We start from the raw sequence: 18696 nt of genomic DNA on the forward strand, positions 1-18696 counted from the left end.
AGATTATTTTTACGACATGTTTAAAATCCCCATGATGTGTAAAATATTTATGCAGAAAAAAAATGTTTGAATGATTGAGATGACCCGTTTCCTTGCCATGTGATCGTAAGAAAGAATGAACAATTAACAATTAACAAACAATTTTAAACAAACAAAACTGCATCACTCCATCTTATGACACTAGCACAAAAAATGGAAATAACAGGTTTAACTTTAGTAAATTAAACCAACTTAACCGTCATCAGTTGTGGCCAAATCTTGAGTCAAACTAACAGTATAACTCAGTACATGATATTTTATTAGAGGCCGTCCAAATTAAAGAACTACAACAATAAATATGTGGTTAATTATATTTTGCATAATTAAAAGAGATATTGTCAAACAAGGTAAGAGATCCCCCAAAGTATCTGCTGCTAACTTTAGAAGGTGACAAAATGAAAACAATGTCACCGTTTCTAAATGTTATTAATAATCATAATCATCAGAAGAAGAAGAATATGTTTTATCCTACTTGAGGATGAAATATATCCTCAATGGGATTAAATGGGAGTAAATCCCAGAGGTAATTGCCCACAATTATTCTAAATATTAATGAATGTTATGTTTATCATATTTCAAGATTAACCATCGAATGTGTGGTTATGTCTTTTTACAGATATACACAGTTAAGTCCACAATTCATAGCCTTGACAGAATTTATTTTAGTTTTTTCAATTTAAAATGCTAAATTATTTTCAAATGACTTACTTACTCACGCAATATTTTAATGAAACAACGGAGAAAATAACTAATTACTATATGCCTAAAAAAGGGTGTCAGATGTTTTCTTTAATAAAAGAAACGTTTACTTTTTACAGGGTTAGCTTTTAGCTTCAGCAGCATGTTTCTTCTCCCTGTTAGCGATATAAATGCTTTGGAGGAACACAGCCAGAGTCCTGACAAAAATATGATGAAGGATCTTTGTCATCACCCTAAAATGTTAGTTTGATGACAAAGACGTCTCTCAACTTTAAACGACCTCATCACCAAAGATAAAATGTCAGCTGGTCAGCAACGATAGGAAGGGCTTGAACGCTGTGATGCCATTAAAGATTTTTCCATTGATTATTGAAAATAGCATAAGTGCTATTTGACATTTCATTTACTTCACATCTAAATAAAATCTTTTCTTGAAAACCGATACTCCTTTTACACTGCTTCATAATTTTTTGAAAGTTGCGTACTTCATTTCCTACTAGAAACAAACTTCATGGTTGAACGAAACCGTTTTAATCCTAATCTGCAAGAAGTATAAAAATATACAATATATACAATAAAATACAAAATAGTCCTTTGTGTTGAATCATAGTAAATTTATCTTGAACAAAATTTAAATGCACTAAATAACATGACAATTTAATCCAGTGATTTAATCAGAATCTATTTTAAATTGTTGAGATTACACACTCCTCCTCTGTTTATGTAACATAACCTAATTCATTTAATCACAAAGTAATTACTTATTAAATTAGTAGTCATAGGGTATTAATACCCAGTTAATTCAAATTTTAAAAACTCAAACGTTAAATTCCACCTTCGTAGCCTTGAACACGTTCTGAATGAATAAACAGATTTTGTTGTGTTGTGGACAAAGCGAGACCTCTGATGGAGTTGTCTTTCAAACACACTTCTTTACACTTCTCTTTAAAAAAAAAAACTTTGTGAATGAACTAGTGTCAATTAGCTGAGATGCAATAACCTATTGCAATCCTCTCAAATGACAGTTTCAGTTGCTTACAATAACATTTCTAAACGTAATCTTCACAGCCCTTTTTCTTAATGAGCGGAGGCTCCGTGCCGACGCCGCGGACTGAAGCAGAGCGGCAACCTTTCATTCATTTAGCGAGCAGCAGCGCTGCTTTTCCTTGGCATTCCTCAGCCCTGTATTAGGGATTACATCAAGGCCGGAGCAGGGAGGAATCCCTGCCGTCATGTGCTCGGCGAAGGTGTCATCAGGCCTCCAGACAAAGACACAAAGGGACGCGGACGCAGCTGTTTGGCATCAGAAAGCGGGTCAAGAGGAGTCCCTGTCCCTCTGTGCGGACAGGAGAAGACTTCTTCATTCTTCGTAAAAACAAATTTTAAAAAGTGAATGTTGCAGATCGCTTTAGTAAAACGCTTAAATTATTTTACATCAGACAAGAACCAGCGCCTACAGGCACAAATCAAGCTCTGGAATTCCCAGTTGCACAACCATAAACGTGTCATAAATTTCACAAAAACACAGTGGACGGATGACTAAGGTAACCCTACTGAAGAATCCAAAACAGAAGTCCCTCTTTTCCATTCGTTAGCAGCTGAAACGCCGGTCTCCAGTATTCCCGTTGTCCTGTCGGAGAAGCAGATCCCACACGGAGACAGCAGCGGTCAGCCGGCCTAAAATAGCTCTGCAGCGAGCGAACGCTACTGATACCAAGGAGCGGGGGGAGGTGGAGGCGGGGGGGTTTAGTTGTTGTTCCTGAGGTACATCAACACAGAACGGGTTCACTCAAGTGAACACAAGTAGGTGAGAGCTAAACCAGACCAAGGTTTTGTTGCAAAATCATGAGTCATGACAGATCTATTCTTAGTTCGCGGGTGTTTGTGTTTGCCCAAGTTATGCAAACTTCAAGTGATGCTGCAGAAAAAAGGCTGGAGGGATGTGAAGTATCTGTTCAGAAACAAGCTCTGGGTTACTGAGGAGGGAGCGAAGACTTCCTACCCACTTGAATTTTTTATGCGATATGAAAATGCGTCCATTCAAAATAATGCTCAATCCTTTCCTTCCCCACATCTTCCGTTCCATAGGTCTTCCAGTGACTGGCGAAGCATCCCGACACCAAAAAGCCGGGAAAGTGGGATGCAAACGTCAGCAGTGCCAGACTGAAGGGGTCAAACTGTGCGGCTAAAACCAGCCAAGTTCCTGCTGAGAGTAAGCAGGCGGACAGACGGGCGGACGGACGGTAGGCTGCGGCTGCTGTGGGTGTTTCTCTGGCAGTGTCTTAGCTGGTTGTTGTGAGGAGTGAGAACGAAGCAATCAGCAAGTATACTGCCGCAGAAATTCTTCGCAATAAGACGCCCTGGGATCAATGCTCGTCACGAGGTGCAGAGACTGAACAAAGGTTTTCATAACGTGGAAACGGACCCGGGCTGTAAACTCAAAATGGAAACAGGATAATCTGAAGACGGACAGAGAGAGCAAAAGAGCATGGCTTTTTTTTATTACCAACATTGACATTGGGATGAAGGCATCCGAACCGCTGAACTCTAAGCTGTAGTTCCATGTTCTTCTGCTGCCATCTTGTGACTGAAAGCAGCCTCTCTGCATGCTTTTGTTGATTAAAGTCTGCACCGATTTATTGAACCCACATCGATCTTTTTTTTTGTTTTTAGCGTCAAAAAAATATCTGCACGTCTTAATAGTGCTAGATTCCCTTTTTCCAGTCCATCCTTCTTTGTAACCAAGCTTAATTTAATTTGTGAATGTATCAAACTTATTAGCCAAGACATTTCTCCATGTTAGATATTTAATTGTAAAAAGGTTGTAATAAATGTTTCATAATAACTTATTTATCATTCGGCCTCATTTGTTTTTGTGGGGGGGGGAAATGTTGCGCTGTGTGTGAACCGCTTTGCCGCGTGTAAAAGCACCAACGCACCTGAAAAGCTGATGCTGCCAGGATAACAAAGCAGAAGTAATGAGTGCAAATGAACCAGGTGCACATCAATTCAAAGACTCACTCAGTAATTACAGCTGATCTTGTTCCTCTGATGTTTTTTTTTTTTTTGCATAAAGAATCAGAGGAACGTGAATGAAGAACACATCAGTGCTACTCGTAATGCGCTGCTGACTCTAATGCAGATGTTGCGCTTGCTGCAGTCTGCAGAAGAAAAAAAAAAGAGCCTGCTATTTCACTGCACTGCTGCAGGCCGACGGGGGCTGCAGTTTTTCCTGAGCTGCAGCGATGCAGAAGCAGTAGACGCCGGCTCGCACACAAGGTCACTGCTTCGCTGACTTTAAGCCTTCCTAGATTTTAGCTCTATGGAAACCCTCAAATTCGAGGCCAAGAAATAATTAACAGCTGCTGGACACAAAGAACAGCAGACATCGCTCATTTATCACAGAGGTTACGAGTCGTCGTCTCATTACAGCGGCCCTGCAAGCTGCTTGATAAGAGAAAAATTTTACTCTAGAGCCGAGGACGCCCATCAGCGGCGCACCTTTAATTCAGTTTATATTCTGTACTTTTTGATTTATTGGTGGAATGCTTCTGTTGCAGATAAATTACAACAAAATGAAAGGGTTAATTTTAAAGTAGTTAATGAAACAAAAACGATAAGGAATTCCAGGCCAGTCAATTGTTGACCATTTTTCAATTGATTTGAAGTGCAGCAATAAAAAATGTAAAACCTCTGGAAGTATATTTGATAACATAAAAAGAGCTGAAAGTTAAAATTGGAGAAATATTTGCCATGTACATTGTTTACTACATATCAATAACACCCTTCTTTATACAGTTTGCATTATTAGATAAAAAAGAGACTAAACTCCAACAAGGAAACGTGTTTTCTACTAAGTCAAAGAGCTATAAATCCAGATCGTTAACAATAAAACATGTCTGAACAAGCTACATTTAAAGCCCAAAAAGCCATTCATAGATAACTCTGGACCTGCAACGCACCTTCAATCAACCAATCAATCAATCAAGTTTGTTTGTATAGCACATTTCAGCAATAAGGCAATTCAAAGTGCTTTACACCATAAACACACACACAAGACTTCCTTATCTTGGGGGAAATAAGTACTGACATCAAAGTTTTTCTACATTAAAGGTATTTCTCATTGGAAAAGAAATTTGCAGCAGATCATGGCAGCACCAACCCAAGAAATCCACAAATTCAAAAAAATGAAAACAAATCAGTCTAAATAAAGCTTCAAGTAGTGGAATAGAAGGACGCTGTACTAAGATCTGAACACCCCGACCAAAATATATTCAATACTTTCTGGGTAATTCCAACAAGCTGTATGCAATGCTCAGGTGTGATCCAAACAATAGATCGTGAAGGCTCTGCTGCCTCTTTTACATTCAGTTATATTCTAGTCAGGTAATTTTCAGTCGAATTAATTTCTTTCCTTGACACAAGTTGACAGTTTCCATGGATGTGTGATTGGATTAATTGTATCTTCTGGTAGTTTTCATGGCTCTACCAGCAAATTTCCCCATTATTCTTTCCTACACCTAGATAAAGTCAGTCGATATACAACATTGTTTCACATTTAAAGACTTAAACTTGGTTTCATCAAACATGTCTTTAAACGTTTAAACAAGCGTGCATTTGCTTTTTCTTCAACAGTGGAGTTTTGTGCAATGAGTGTTAATAGAGACCAAGATGGTTGAGTGGATTACTGCTTGTTTTCATAGAAAAACTGTATTTGCTAATTAAAAGTCTTTCTTAAACTTTGCGTGAGTGCTCCTTGGCTGCTCAGTAATTTTTCTCATTTTGATTCCTCTGCTGTAAATCTTGTGGCCCAATACTTCCAGTGCTCACTTGAACATTCACAAGTTTCTAAATATCTCTTCAACCAATTTTGCAACAATGTTTATAAAGTTCTTGAAAGAGCCCTTTGTTTTTACCAATTATTAGACGAGTCTTCTGTGAAAAAGACACAGTGGAAACAAAAAGCATAGTGTTCCACTTTATAAAATATAACTTGATATATGAATCGAATCAATATGTTTTTATTTTTCAAATGTGTGAATCGCTGGTTCACATTTAGTGTGAAATTCATATCAAATGCCCTCACAGAAATATATTTATTGGCTAAAATGTTCATCAGTGTATCAGTTCATGAACAATCTGAACAGTGCAGGGGACACACTGTCCTCTGAGCTGTTAAGAAAAAAAGTAAACACAAAGCCACCACCAGTCACTGAGTAAATAAACTTCACTTAAAAACAATGTGTGATGAAGCACCTTTACGTTGCAAAGCACTTTTTAATGCAGCCCTTTTCTCTCCTTGTAGTGGCCTGAAGAAGCCTTCCTAATCACTCTATTGATTCTGACTTTTATGATGCACTAATGCTTACCTCAAGCAGAACACCTGCTACCTATTACCTTATAAAATACAATATGTCAAGAGGCTTACTGCTATTTTAAAAGGGTCTGCGCCTACTCAGGAAAAACCTTGAGTAACCCCTCATTAATTCAGTCTCACGTAACTACGTCAAGTTTAGTTTACAGATCAGACAGAAGCAAAAATTACTTGTTTTGTCCAAAAACTGTAATAAGCTTGCTTTAAAACGTTTATGTGTTTTTCTGTTTTCCAAACTACAACTTTATTTCGATTCACTAGTAGGTTAAAAAAAAATTTCTTTAAAGTTGTATGAGTTTTTTTTTTGTTGTTTTTTTTTTGACTTGTTGACAAAAATGAGGTGAGATTCAGTGAAATCGAACTAAAAATGCAACCAGAACTAAATATTAACTTGGAAAAACAAAAGTCAACACTGGGAAAGTAACCCAATGAGAGAAGGACATTCAAATTCATCATATAATAATGGACAGAAAAATTATTTGCATAAATATATGGTGACCACTACCCCGTAAGCCCCCCTCGGTGACGCCTCTGCTAAAATGTGAAACTTTGAGACAAGAACGTAAAAACATTTTTCTAAACACTTTCTTGATTCGTGGGTCACGATTTATATAATTTAAAAATCTATGTTTAAACCTTAATGTCATGTGTCACACGGTGATCCAACAGCTGTAACTAGCTAAGAAAAAAATAATCTACGGACAAAAATAAACTTGTTTCTTCCCTTTACCAGCTGACTGACTTCTGCTTTGGGTTCCGGGGTTGGTGCAAACAGTAGGCGTGCGGGGAGGGAGGGCTTAAACGCAGGGCGAAAAGTTTTGTTTGCCTCGTTTGGACTGAAAGTTTTAAACTTACACTGCCTTTGAGGGAAATCATGATAAGATCTAGTACAAATCTGCTGCTACTGCTCCCAGGAGTGTTTGGGCAAACTCTGAAGTAGCAGCCAGTTTTCGGTGTAAACTATGGCCAACGAGAGTCAGACAGAGTTGTATTTGTCAGAGCGGGTGGTGGTGTTGGGTACCTGCGCTCTGTCCGTCCTGGGCTCCTCTCTCATCATCCTCACACACATTATCTGGACGGACTTGAGGACCACCCCGCGGAGGCTGCTGGTGTTCCTCTCGGTGACCGACTGGCTGTCGGCCGTCTCCTACGCCGTCGGAGTCTGGAGTGTTTTCCGCACCGACTCGACCGAGTGCGTCGCTCAGGGAGCCATATCCACTTTCTCGAACACCAGCAGTTTCTTCTGGACCGTGTCCATCGCCGTGTACCTCTACGTCTTCATCGTCAGGTCTAGCCAGAGGGTCGCCGACAGCCTGGTAGTGTTCTTCCACCTGGTCAGGTATGGATATCGCCGTGAAACCAGTCTAGCTAGCTGTAAAAGTAGCTTCTAAGACAAACCGAGCGCAGCCTGAGGCATGTTGGGAAGTTTGCGGGAAATGCTGAAGTACGACTTTGGCTTGATTTATGCCTTAGTTTCAAATGTTATATAGGGTTTTAGCTAATATTAGGAAAGGGAACATGACTAACTTTACTAGCGTAAAGTGGAACTACTCCAGCGCGTACGGTTTCCATGGGAACTCTTTGAAAGTTAGTCCAGGCTAGTTCATTATTCAAACTGTATTATATTTCTCTCTTCTTTTTCAGTGAACAAATTAATAACATGCTTTCACTTACAGCACTTTGCAGAAGTGTTGTTCTCCATATTGTACCATTACAAACAAAATTTTAGTGTACCGTTTTGTTTTTAGCTAGAAAGTAAGTTTATTTTTTTATTCATTCTTTTTTTTTTTTTTTTTACAAATAGAAATCTGAAACGTGTGGCATGTATTTGTATTCAGGACTGGATTTAGAAGGATCGCTGCAGACCAAGGGGCCTTACACAAATGACAGAAAATAACAGCATATAATCTAATGGGAATTTTGTTTCTGCAACACTCAACAATGCAAGAGTCCATTTAATGCATTCAAACACAACTAGGTCTTAAGCATTGTGGCATTTATAACATTCTACCCTATTTTCATAATAAAATGATATTCAAATAAAGTATATTTGAGATTGCTTTAAGAGAACAGCTCATGCTTAAATAAGAAATGGTGAATGCTGTTTTCAGAAAGTGGCAATGGTTTTGTGGTTCTACCATGCATAAACTAAAACAGACTTTTATATATATATATATATATATATATATATATATATATATATATATATATATATATATATATATATATATGTATATAAAGATAGATAGAGAAAGCCACCCACAAACATTAATTTAAGTTACAAACAAAAAAACGACATTTGAGGTAACTAACATTGACTCTCTGCTTTTGCTTTTGTTTTCCAGCTGGGGCGTCCCTCTGGTCATCACTGTTACCGCTGTGTGCCTCAACAAGATCGGCTACGATGCATCAGAGGTGTCTGTGGGCTGGTGCTGGGTCAGGATCGAGGCTCCGGATCGGGTCCTGTGGATGCTGCTGACTGGAAAGATCTGGGAGTTCCTGGCCTACCTCACTCTTCCTGTGCTCTACATCTTGATCAAGTGGCATATCCACAAGGCGGTGAGGGGTCCATCATGTTTTTCTGTTTTAACTGACAACTATTTTATTTAAATAACTTTAAGAGTTATTTAAGAGGAAGAGTTACCTGTTTTTCTTGTCCATCCTGACTATATACAGTAGTATATACTATCTTTAAGCGGTTATTATAACAGATCAACTATTAACTGAGCTACCATCATTTTTATTAGGTCAGAAAATATAGGTATTTTTCTAATTCCCAATTTAAAGGCTGTGCAAATTTCCTTATGAACATTTGTATTTATAGTTGAACAAGTCAAACCATTAATCAAGAACTTTGGAACCTTTGATTGTGGAAAATATGAAATTACATTTAAAATAATGTGTAGGAACCCTGATTAAAGGAGAAACATTGATCACAAAGTAAATTTGGACTTTTAGTTAAAGCACCAAGCCAGTCTAAGAGTTAAGTGACCTAACTTCATCTGAATGAATGATGGACAGAACTATTGGCTTTATTACAGCATCTGCAGTGTCCCTCCCAATGTCAGACTGTAAATGACAATCTGTCAGAAAATCTTTATGAATATTCATGTCATTAAGTGTTATTGGAACAGTTCTGTCAATCATGTGGGATATTTTTCTGGTATGGCAGGCTGATTTTTCATGGAGTTGGTGTAAGGATTTGTTATAGAAACCTCAAATTGTTCTGCTGTTTCCTACCATTGTGGAAATTAGAATATCTCAAATTGATGCTGGTGCAGTTTTTCAGCCATTCTGTTGCGATTCCTCATAATCTGACTCTTGTGTACTTTTGACCCATCAATTTTGGCCCACGTGACAAAAAGTTTGGACACCCCAGATTTTAAGTTTTATTTTAATATTCTGATGTAATTGTTGTTGTTTTGTAGAAAGTGGTTTTTATTCTGACATTGCACAATGTTTAGGGATGCGTCGATATTAATCTATCTGTTATGGCAGACAACTGACGTCTCTCAGCAATATATATAATATAATGTACATTTTATGTGTTTCTCTAACTTTTGAATACTGAAAAATGTACCACCACGTTAACAATGCTTCATTTAAACTGCTTCATTTAAACACCCACAATCCTGCACTGCCCTACTGTCAGTCATATGACCGAACAAAAACCCACAGGAACAATCCCTTCACTTCTCCAGAAACACAGAAAGCAACAGTAAGGAAAAAGTCATCGTGCTAATATGACTAATATCACCCATGACTGATGTTAATGCAGATATATGGTGCATGCCTGGTTTTTTTATTTGTCTAAAAAGCCTAATTTTGTTGATCAGAAGAACATCCAAGTGGGGTGAATAGTTCCTACAGGCACTGTATTCTTTCCTTTACATATTTTAAATACATGCCCATATTCCTTTATTCATTGGGATTTAAATTTAAAAATTTGCAGCAATTCTTTCATCTGATGAAATTCAGATGAATCATGGATCGCATTCGCCTCACTTCTCCTGCTGTGTCGTGTCCCCCGATCTGTGTCCTCTGTTTGGTCCAGCATGCGGCCCTGTCGGAATATCGTCCCATCTTGGCCACCAGGCCTCCGTCGCAGTCCTTCTCCTCCATGGCAGATGTGAAGCTAACTCTCATCCCCATCATCTTCATCGTCCTGCGCATCTGGAGCACGGTGCGCTTCATCCTGCTGCTGGCTAACTCCCCGGTCAGACAGAACCCGGTGTTGGTCACGCTACACGTGAGTTTAAAGTCTGAAAATAGCTGCTTTTAGTGGAGATGACACCCTTTCATATTTAGTCATTTTCTTTTGTCGTCTGCTGTATTTGGCAAGCAGCACATCAGCATGTGTTCGCTATCATTAGCCGATGTGCTGTTAAACCTGAGTGTGAGACAGGATGCAATTAAATCCATGACTCATCGCACCATCATCCTGCAGTTTCTCTTTATAAACCAGTGGTTTCTGTTTGAAACTCCTTGAAACAGAAGATGTGCAGTAAAAGGAAGACTTATCAATAACTTGAATATTATTATTCATCTGAGCCGTTGTTTTTCTAGGGTGAAATTAGCAATGTTTAAGAAAAACAAAAAAAAGCGAAAATCGAGTGCATGAGGCTGAATTTATTGTGGATTTTATCTAATCAGCATAGACTGAACAATATACATACATGCTCAAACATATTCTACTATTTGGTCAGATGTCCCTTACTTTTGGCACCTTTTGTAGCCATCAGCAAGCTTCTGGCATAACTCTGGCCACATCTCGGACCACCGTTCTTTACAAATGTCCATTACGGTAGAACGTCGCCGAAGCCAGATCTGATACGTGTTTGGGTGGAACCTCCAGTTGGGTCCAAATGAGTTGCTAATTTTTAGTGAAGAGGAAGAATTTGGATGAAGTTCTCCATCATTCCAACGGCTTTTTGTACTGGCAGTGAAACAGACCCTCAGCATCAAAGCTGCACAGAATAACGCAACATGCAAAGACGTCTGGTGACGAAAAATTTTCTTTCACAGCCAGTACTCTGCAGACATCTCCAATGTGTTATTAGCATGGCGAGCCTGAATGCATGATACTTGTGGTGCTGTGGTGGATGCATCATACCCTCAGCATGATGCAACCACCGCCATGGTTGGCAGTTGGTAAAATGTTCTTAGGTTTTAATCATAATCTCAACTCATCCAACCATACTTCTTGCCTTTGGATCTAAAGATCTGTCTTTGTCTCCTCTGATCATAAAGCCGTTCTCTACCAGGTGATGTGTAAAGGTGGAGTGTCAGAAAGTGCCGTAAAATTGGAAAATTGAATTTCTTTTAAGTTAGGTCTGATACATATATCAGCATTTTTATAACTGGAAGTAATATGGTTACTCGATTGACTGGCAAATACACAATATTGCCCTTTTAGGGACTATATTTCTACATTTAGCCATCACAGGATTTTTAAAAGTGTGTAAAAAATATTAATAAATAGAACAAATAATTTTTCCAGTTCTCTTGGTCAGTTAAGTGTCTCTCTGCTTATTTTCTGCGTCCCTTTAGGGTATCGGCAACACGTCTCAGGGAGCAGCCAACTGCATCATGTTTGTGTTCTTCACGCAGCCCATCCGCTCTCGCCTCTGCACTGCGCTCTGTTGCTGCTGCTCCAACTGTCGAGCCGAGGCGCCGCACCCGGACGGTGCCCCACAGCGGCACCAGGCGAGACGGGACTCGAGAGGAGAAGGAGAAGAAGAAGAAGAAGAAGAGAACGGTACCAGTGGAGTGCAGAGGGAAAGATGATACCCTCGCTCTGTGACCGGTGAAACCGGGCCGAACCGCTGAGGTGAAGGAAGTGGTTGAGCAGGAAGCCTTATGAAAGCGAGGGATGGAGATGCTGCAGACGCATCGTCTAGGTTACATACTTGCACTCTGGGTGTTGGGTTGATGCTGCCTGAATTACACTGATACTTACCTGAGCACTTGATGACTTCTTAAAATGATGTTTCACTTTTGGTTCTTCTGCTATGTTTCTTGAGTCTGTTACACCAAATGAAGGACATGTTACTGTAGCACCTCTACTTATCATGTACTGTAACAAAGTTACCACTGTGAAGTAACAGTTGGGCAAGCTTCATATTTTGTCCAAGTGATTGTGCTTCCAAATCACATAAAAGAAGATAATCTGCCAAAACTTCTTTACCCTGTTGACGTCGCTGATTAGAAGGTTTCGCATTACTCCAAATGTGGCTGCCTGACTTGAAATGTTGTTTCCTCTTATTTTAACATGTCTTACTCCAGTCCTGCAGCAGGATGTTCGGTACTGTATTTCCATACTGGTTTGTGCTTAGTTCAGCTAAATGTTTCTGCAACCAGAAAAACTATGTCGGAATGTGAAATGAAACTAAGATCAGTGTAGTGGGTGAGCTGAATATAATACATATATATCTGATGCTAACGTGATGTCAGCAGATGTTGCAACATGTCCTAGTTTACTAACTCATTGTAAGGATTTAGAAACTTTGAAGTCGAACTCGCGATGTTTTAAATGTGCCGTTTTCTAACTTTAGTTCAGAATTAAGCTGTGGAATAGTTTAGGGTCTCCTTCGCTTTTACTTTTTTTTTTTCCTCCCTGAGACCAATCGGATATGTTCTCTGGCCAGTTTAACGTCTACACTCCTGTTGTTGCTTTCTACACTGTAATTTGCAGTTGCCTTGTAGAAAAACAAAATAATGTCTTCGTTAAAGCGGGAAAAGAACTTTATTTCTAGATCTTGTCTGTGCTTCTTTTTTTTTTTTATAGTTTTAAACTAATGAGCTCTGGTCACCTATTCATCGACTGCCACTAGATATATTTTGAGAGTGCATTAATTATTTTTGGATCAAACTGATGCACAATATTTAAGTTGAGGTTTGTCCTACAGTTTTTGTATTGTAATAAATTTCTACTGTTTCTCAGCATACTTTTTATATATTATAGAGTATTAAAATCTGAAAATACTGAACTATTTATTATAGCTGCATAGCATATCAAATCAAATCTAAGTGATAAGCTCAATGTCGAAGTGTAAACTTTTCTTCCGTTTTACATTATAAATTGAGTGATTTTTTGAAGTTTCTTCCCAAAGAGATGCTTTAAATTTCCGGTCCCTTCCGTGCTTATTGGCATCCCTGGTGCAGATATTTAAATAGTTTGCAATAATTTCATCTTTAATTTCAGTATTTTTATTTTAAAGGGGAGAAACTAATACGGAAAGATGAAAGAATATGTGAAAGTCAGTGGGTTTTATGCAAGCCAGAATGTAAAACATGAAGGGTTTTAACTCATAAATGGTGCCAAAAATAATTAGTGTGAGTAAGTAGACTGTTCCTCATGTTATCGGTTTCTTTGCCCCATGTCTGCTGTCTGTGTGATATTTTTGCTGTGTCTGTGATTGTGGCTGTAGCAAATCCAGTTGCCTTATGGGGACAATAAACTTTTTCTACTGCTGATACTTAATTGCAATTGTGTGCTTTGGTAAGATTAAACTTTTCAGAAACAAATGACCCAGGTGGGTCATTTCTGAAAACAAATGAGTGGTTTTGTTTTGAGAATGTGAAAACAAAACCACTTTATTCCTACTGATGTGAGGATCTATGGACCTGGTTCTCTTTCAAACGTTAAATATGGCATCATAAACTCTTTGAAATACCAGGAAATTAAAAAAAAGAAATCTAATAGAGTAGCTTAAATGTTTGACATAAGTTATTTTTAAATAATTGTTTATTAAAACTTTATCGTCCTTATTTTTAGCGCTGTCGCATCAAACGTGAAATTATTTTAAAGGTTTTTCCTCCCACTTTTTGTTTTTTGTTTGATTTTCTTACCAATTTTACAAGTAATTTTGAAGGACAGAGAAATAATTTTGAAAGCAAACTAGTGGAAGCAAAAGTTGAAGCTGTGGTTGTGGTTGCTATAACGGTCACCATTTGTACTCACTGAAATCAAACTTGCTGCAGCACTCGGAGGCCTCTGCCCTGCAAGCTTTAGGTGTTTTCCTAACACCTAAAACATTAACATATTTCTGCAGCACTTGATGGCTGCAGAGGAGGTCAGGGAATCGTTTGAATCAGGCGTTCTGGAACAGTGACGTCTAAAATATTCAGTCTCTGAGGACTGAATTTAAGGAAAGCTAATCTAGAGTTTTAAACCAAGATACTGTGGGAAATTGATCTACAATTTCTAGCTCAACATTTTTCTATGTGAGCGTTTGTTAGAATATCCCGGGTTTTCAGTGCCTGTTCCATCAGCTTAAATGCAACAAAAACACTATAAGTGCAAAACCCCGTTTTACTCTCCTGGCACGCTATAGTTTGCTGCTTTTCTATTATTTAAAACTCATCGCTCTTGTGTAATAGCGTAGTTGCGACATATTTCACTACAGCGTTTGCGAATCAACAGTTTCATGTGTCACCTTCATCATTGCTGGTCACTGTGGTCAGGAGAAGCATGAACGATCATCACATGTCATCCTTCCTCCTTGCAACCTGAGCTGCTCTCGTGACCATGAACGTCTCGCTTGACCCCTGCTGCTAGATGCCTGTGTTGGCCAGACGTCAACAAACCAGAGGGGAGGCTGTAAACTTGAATAAACGCGTACAGACCGTGGCATCGACCTAACCTAACCTATAACCATAATGGTTATTTTTAGAGAATCTGGCTCTTTGACATGATTAGCGCAGTGGATCCTGGCTTTCTTTAAGTTGAAAGCTTGTGAACAACTCCTCCTGACGCCATCATCTGAGGAAAAAAATAGCACAGGAGCATACCCTATATATGACATGCAGCTGTACGGAAGGACATGCAGCATGAACAGGCGTTAGGGGAAGTATTCTGCCCACACAGAATGGAGCAGTGCAGTTTAACAAGACAAAAAAAAGAAGCAGCGGCTGAGTTAAGCTCATAAAGAAACACACTATGAGAATTATTTTCTGCATGTGTGGATTGATCAGCTTGAAAGCATCAAAACGAACACACTTAGCGACTGAAAAAAAATGTGTGCATCCTTCTTAGAGCATCTGGTTCCCATACATTAGTCTGATCCCCACTGTTTACACTGCTCTTATTCAAATAAGCAGGTTTAATTCAACATTTAGTTGGAGTAATGGGACAGAGTGCACAGTTCATTCTCTCATGCCGGGGAATATAAGAGTAATGACAACAGAGTGGGCGGCAAGCCTGGGAAAAGACTGTGTGCGGATGTGGAGGGTCTGCACTGTCTCACAACAGATGTCACCGTTGCAAACTCTGGTGTATTTTATAAGGATTTCACATGATAGACCAACACAAAGTTGAGCATAATTGTAAAGCGGCAAGAAAATGATACGTGGTTTTAAATGTATTAATAAAAATGAGAAAACTTTGGGATACATTTGGTTTCAGATCCTTAATTTTTGATACAGATTGCCCAAAAAAAAACCTCATCTGTCTGTTGTCCCCTGAGCAGGTTTGCTACTATTTGTATGCATATGCAGTGGCATAAGTTTCCCTGGCTTGCTGCTGAGTGCTGTGAGACTAGGTTACTTTCTGGAGGAAAGCAAGTTCTGATAGCTGCTTGCATTTTAATTGGTTGGACTGCTGTCCACAATGTTTCATTGCAGGGGTGATGTTTCTGGGAAATTATCAGGGTTAGTTTGCATGTAGGTCAGATAGTTCAGTTTTAGTCTCATGTGACCATGAATGTCCTCCATAGGCCTGTCACACATTTTGAATTTTTAGTTGTGGAAACTGTCTTCCATTTGACCATTTATCTTTTGTCTTGTGAGTTTGATAAAGCAGTTTATTGAACTACTTTAATGTTCAATAGAAATTAAAGTAGTATGATTATTTGCAGGTGCTCTAAATCGGTTAGCAGACTCTTTTTTTTTGTCCTTGCGGACAGCAGGAAGCACACGGATGGCCGCTCTCTCTGTATTTCCTCCAGTATTTAATCCATTGTGTGATTTGGCTGACATTGAAACACCTCGGGCTGATGAAAACACTTAAGGAAGAAGTTTGTGCTCTCTCTCCTCTCTGCTGGCTCCCTGCCCGGTTAATTCATTACGTTCAGTGTACCTCTCAGCTGTGGTGACCACTCGTCAGCGGGAGTCATTTTTATACTCAACACGAACTGTTCATTTAGCTGATTCTGTTGCTGTAAGAGCCAATTCTCAAATTCACTGTCCAACTCACTAAATAAGGAATAACTTCAAGTACTGAATGGCAACCTGATAGCAGAACAGCATTCACCAAGAACATGAAAACACCTTTAAGAGAGGGCACACAGAGAATAAAGCTACTATGGTTTATTATTACTTCAGAATCTGGACATTCAGGCAGCAAGCAGCTAAAAGTCCCAGTAAAACGAGTTTGTGGTAAGCATGTGACATCCTCTGTCTCTTCTTTAGATCATGTGATGTTGCCCTGCACATTAGCTCCACCAGCTGTTCACTGCAGTCATGGCCACTGCAGAATATTTCTCAGTGCTGATGTTAAGGGTTTCACTGCTTTATTTTATTTTTTTATTTTTTTATAAGCCACTGCTTAAGTTTATGGTTAAACTTAAAGGTATAATGAAGATTACTTTAGTTTTTCATGGATAATGAATCGATCAAATTTCTAAGTATATTTGTAAATGGGGCCAAAACATATGGAAGCCCAGCAACCTAAGGGAGACACAGACTTTCCTCTCCCCAGTCAGTTGGGCCAGATCCTCTGGAGAAATCCCAAGTCATTCCCAGGTCAGTCAAGAAATAGACCCACTGGATGTCCTGGGCCTTCTCCTGGCATCCTACCCAGATGGTCAAGCCAGCTAAACTGGCTCCTCTCGATGTGAAGAAGCAGCGGTCCTCGTTTGCTCTCCATCTATCTCTAATGGAGAGCACCACCGGCCGCTTCATGTTCGGCTGCGTACTGATCCACATATCATCCTTACAAGATAGTTCGTCCACGCAGACGTCACTTAGCAACAGCCGCCACCTTGGAAACAAGAATTCTGATTTTCAGAGCTGCTTCGTGTAGCTCCGTTTTAGCAGGTGGAGGGTCGGGTACATATAATAAGGACAACAGAAAAGCTCCATTGATGCAAGTAAGTGTATTTTATTTCTATAGCAAAGGAAAACAGAAAGATAGCAACGTACCTTTTAAAGAAAGCATGAACTTGTGAAGAATTACGCCGCTCAAGGTGGCAGCAAGTTGGAGTTGCTCTGTATCCTTTTTTTTCTGGAAGCTTTCGTTCCTGCGTTTCTGGCGGGAAAAATTGTTTTTTTAGGACCGTCTTTCTGGTTTAGGATGCTGTTCTGCTGGATTGATTTCTGCTAATATTTTCTCATTTGTTATTATGCGTAACCACGGCAACAATGCAAAAGCTGAAATAATACAACCGGAACCAGAAAACCCTGGAGGAGTTGAAAAGGAGGAGTCGTGGATGCAGAGCCGGAAAAGGAGAGAGAGCACGAGGAAGTCCAAACCATCTCTTCCATCAATCATAATGGGCAATGTCAGATTCTTAGCTAGCTCTTTGACTTCCTACGCAATTCATACCAGCTGCTCTCAGCGTTTTTACACAAACAATGTATTTGTTCGTTTTCATAAAAACAATTAATTAATAATAAATAATTGGAAGTCTTAAACTTCGATAGTTGCTGTAAAGCAACTTAAGAGTGAATTAGCATGAACCGGAAGTGTTCTGGCTTGACCGAAGCATAGACATAATATAAGGATAGACGCCTCATGGACCGCTCTCGACTATTGTCGCTGACGAGTTTAGGGCGGCCATCTTGGAGCGGTACACCACTCCACTCAGCGTTATGTGTTTAGCAGGCACAATGACGTATCAGCGCATTTAATCGATCATAACACACTTTTTTGTTACTGGAAACCTTATTCAAACATCTATCAAAGCTACATTTATAAACAATTGTATTTTTTAAGTATGTTTTTAATACATAGTTCATCATATTTAAATATGCTTAGTGGCTATAACAATAGAATAGGAATGGAATATTCTGATATCGATGTATGAAGAGCATATTACAAAGCACACAGCCGTTCATAATTAATTTAATAAATTATTTAGTAATTTATTATATATATATATATATATATATATATATATATATATATATATATATATATATATATATATATATATATATATATATATATAATGGCACAAATAAATACTGATTGATTTGTTTTACACAAATGTCAGGGACTCGTAGTTATTAAATCCTAGGGTTGTTGTTTTTTTTCTCGTACAAACACAATCTTAAACAGATTTTATTAGCATCTTATTTGATAGACAAAGTAGCTCAAACAGAACCATGTTTGCATGTCTCTTATAGCCGCATAAGGTTTGTGAGCCTTGTTATGTAAGCAAGAAGTAATCTATTAAACCTACAATAAAACTTGTCTTTGGGCTGCTGTGATATTTTTAAACCTTTTTACAGTTACAGTTTGTAAATGATAGTTAAAATTTCACTCTTTCAATATCACCGTTGTAATAGTGCTGCTCAAAATGTTATGTGGGTACAACCTCATGTTTCTATCCATTGTAAGCTGGGCTTCCAGTGAAACACCT

The 18696-nt window shown here is 38.8% G+C and overlaps 1 protein-coding gene and 2 long non-coding RNA genes across 3 annotated transcripts in view; 2 read left to right on the forward strand and 1 right to left on the reverse strand.

The window, feature by feature from the left end:
* LOC106918532 (uncharacterized) overlaps positions 1-3587 on the forward strand; it is a 6960-nt gene extending 3373 nt beyond the window's left edge. Inside the window, exon 2 of the long non-coding RNA XR_015763865.1 lies at positions 2827-3587. This is a non-coding gene — a long non-coding RNA (uncharacterized LOC106918532). The remainder of the gene's footprint in view (positions 1-2826) is intronic.
* Positions 1-7254, reverse strand: part of LOC106918533 (uncharacterized) — a 22854-nt gene extending 15600 nt beyond the window's left edge. Inside the window, exon 1 of the long non-coding RNA XR_015763765.1 lies at positions 7134-7254. This is a non-coding gene — a long non-coding RNA (uncharacterized LOC106918533). The remainder of the gene's footprint in view (positions 1-7133) is intronic.
* Positions 6880-13590, forward strand: gpr157 (G protein-coupled receptor 157). The gene is made up of 4 exons (XM_014988377.2): positions 6880-7451; positions 8458-8671; positions 10167-10361; positions 11663-13590. The coding sequence occupies exons 1-4, from the start codon at positions 7075-7077 to the stop codon at positions 11897-11899; spliced, it is 1023 nt and encodes a 340-aa protein (XP_014843863.2). The 5' UTR covers positions 6880-7074; the 3' UTR covers positions 11900-13590.
* Positions 13591-18696: the final 5106 nt, after the last annotated feature.

Source organism: Poecilia mexicana, unplaced genomic scaffold (genome assembly GCF_051168715.1).
Source record: "Poecilia mexicana isolate PSO_F unplaced genomic scaffold, ASM5116871v1 scaffold_7, whole genome shotgun sequence".
In the NCBI taxonomy this organism is placed as follows: domain Eukaryota; kingdom Metazoa; phylum Chordata; class Actinopteri; order Cyprinodontiformes; family Poeciliidae; genus Poecilia; species Poecilia mexicana.

Coding starts and splice junctions, on each gene's coding strand:
- gpr157 (XM_014988377.2), top strand. CDS start 7,075: ATGGCCAACGAGAGTCAGACAGAGTTGTATTTGTCAGAGCGGGTGGTG. Junction 7,452..8,457: donor GTGTTCTTCCACCTGGTCAG/GTATGGATATCG, acceptor TTTGTTTTCCAG/CTGGGGCGTCCCTCTGGTCA. Junction 8,672..10,166: donor AGTGGCATATCCACAAGGCG/GTGAGGGGTCCA, acceptor TGTTTGGTCCAG/CATGCGGCCCTGTCGGAATA.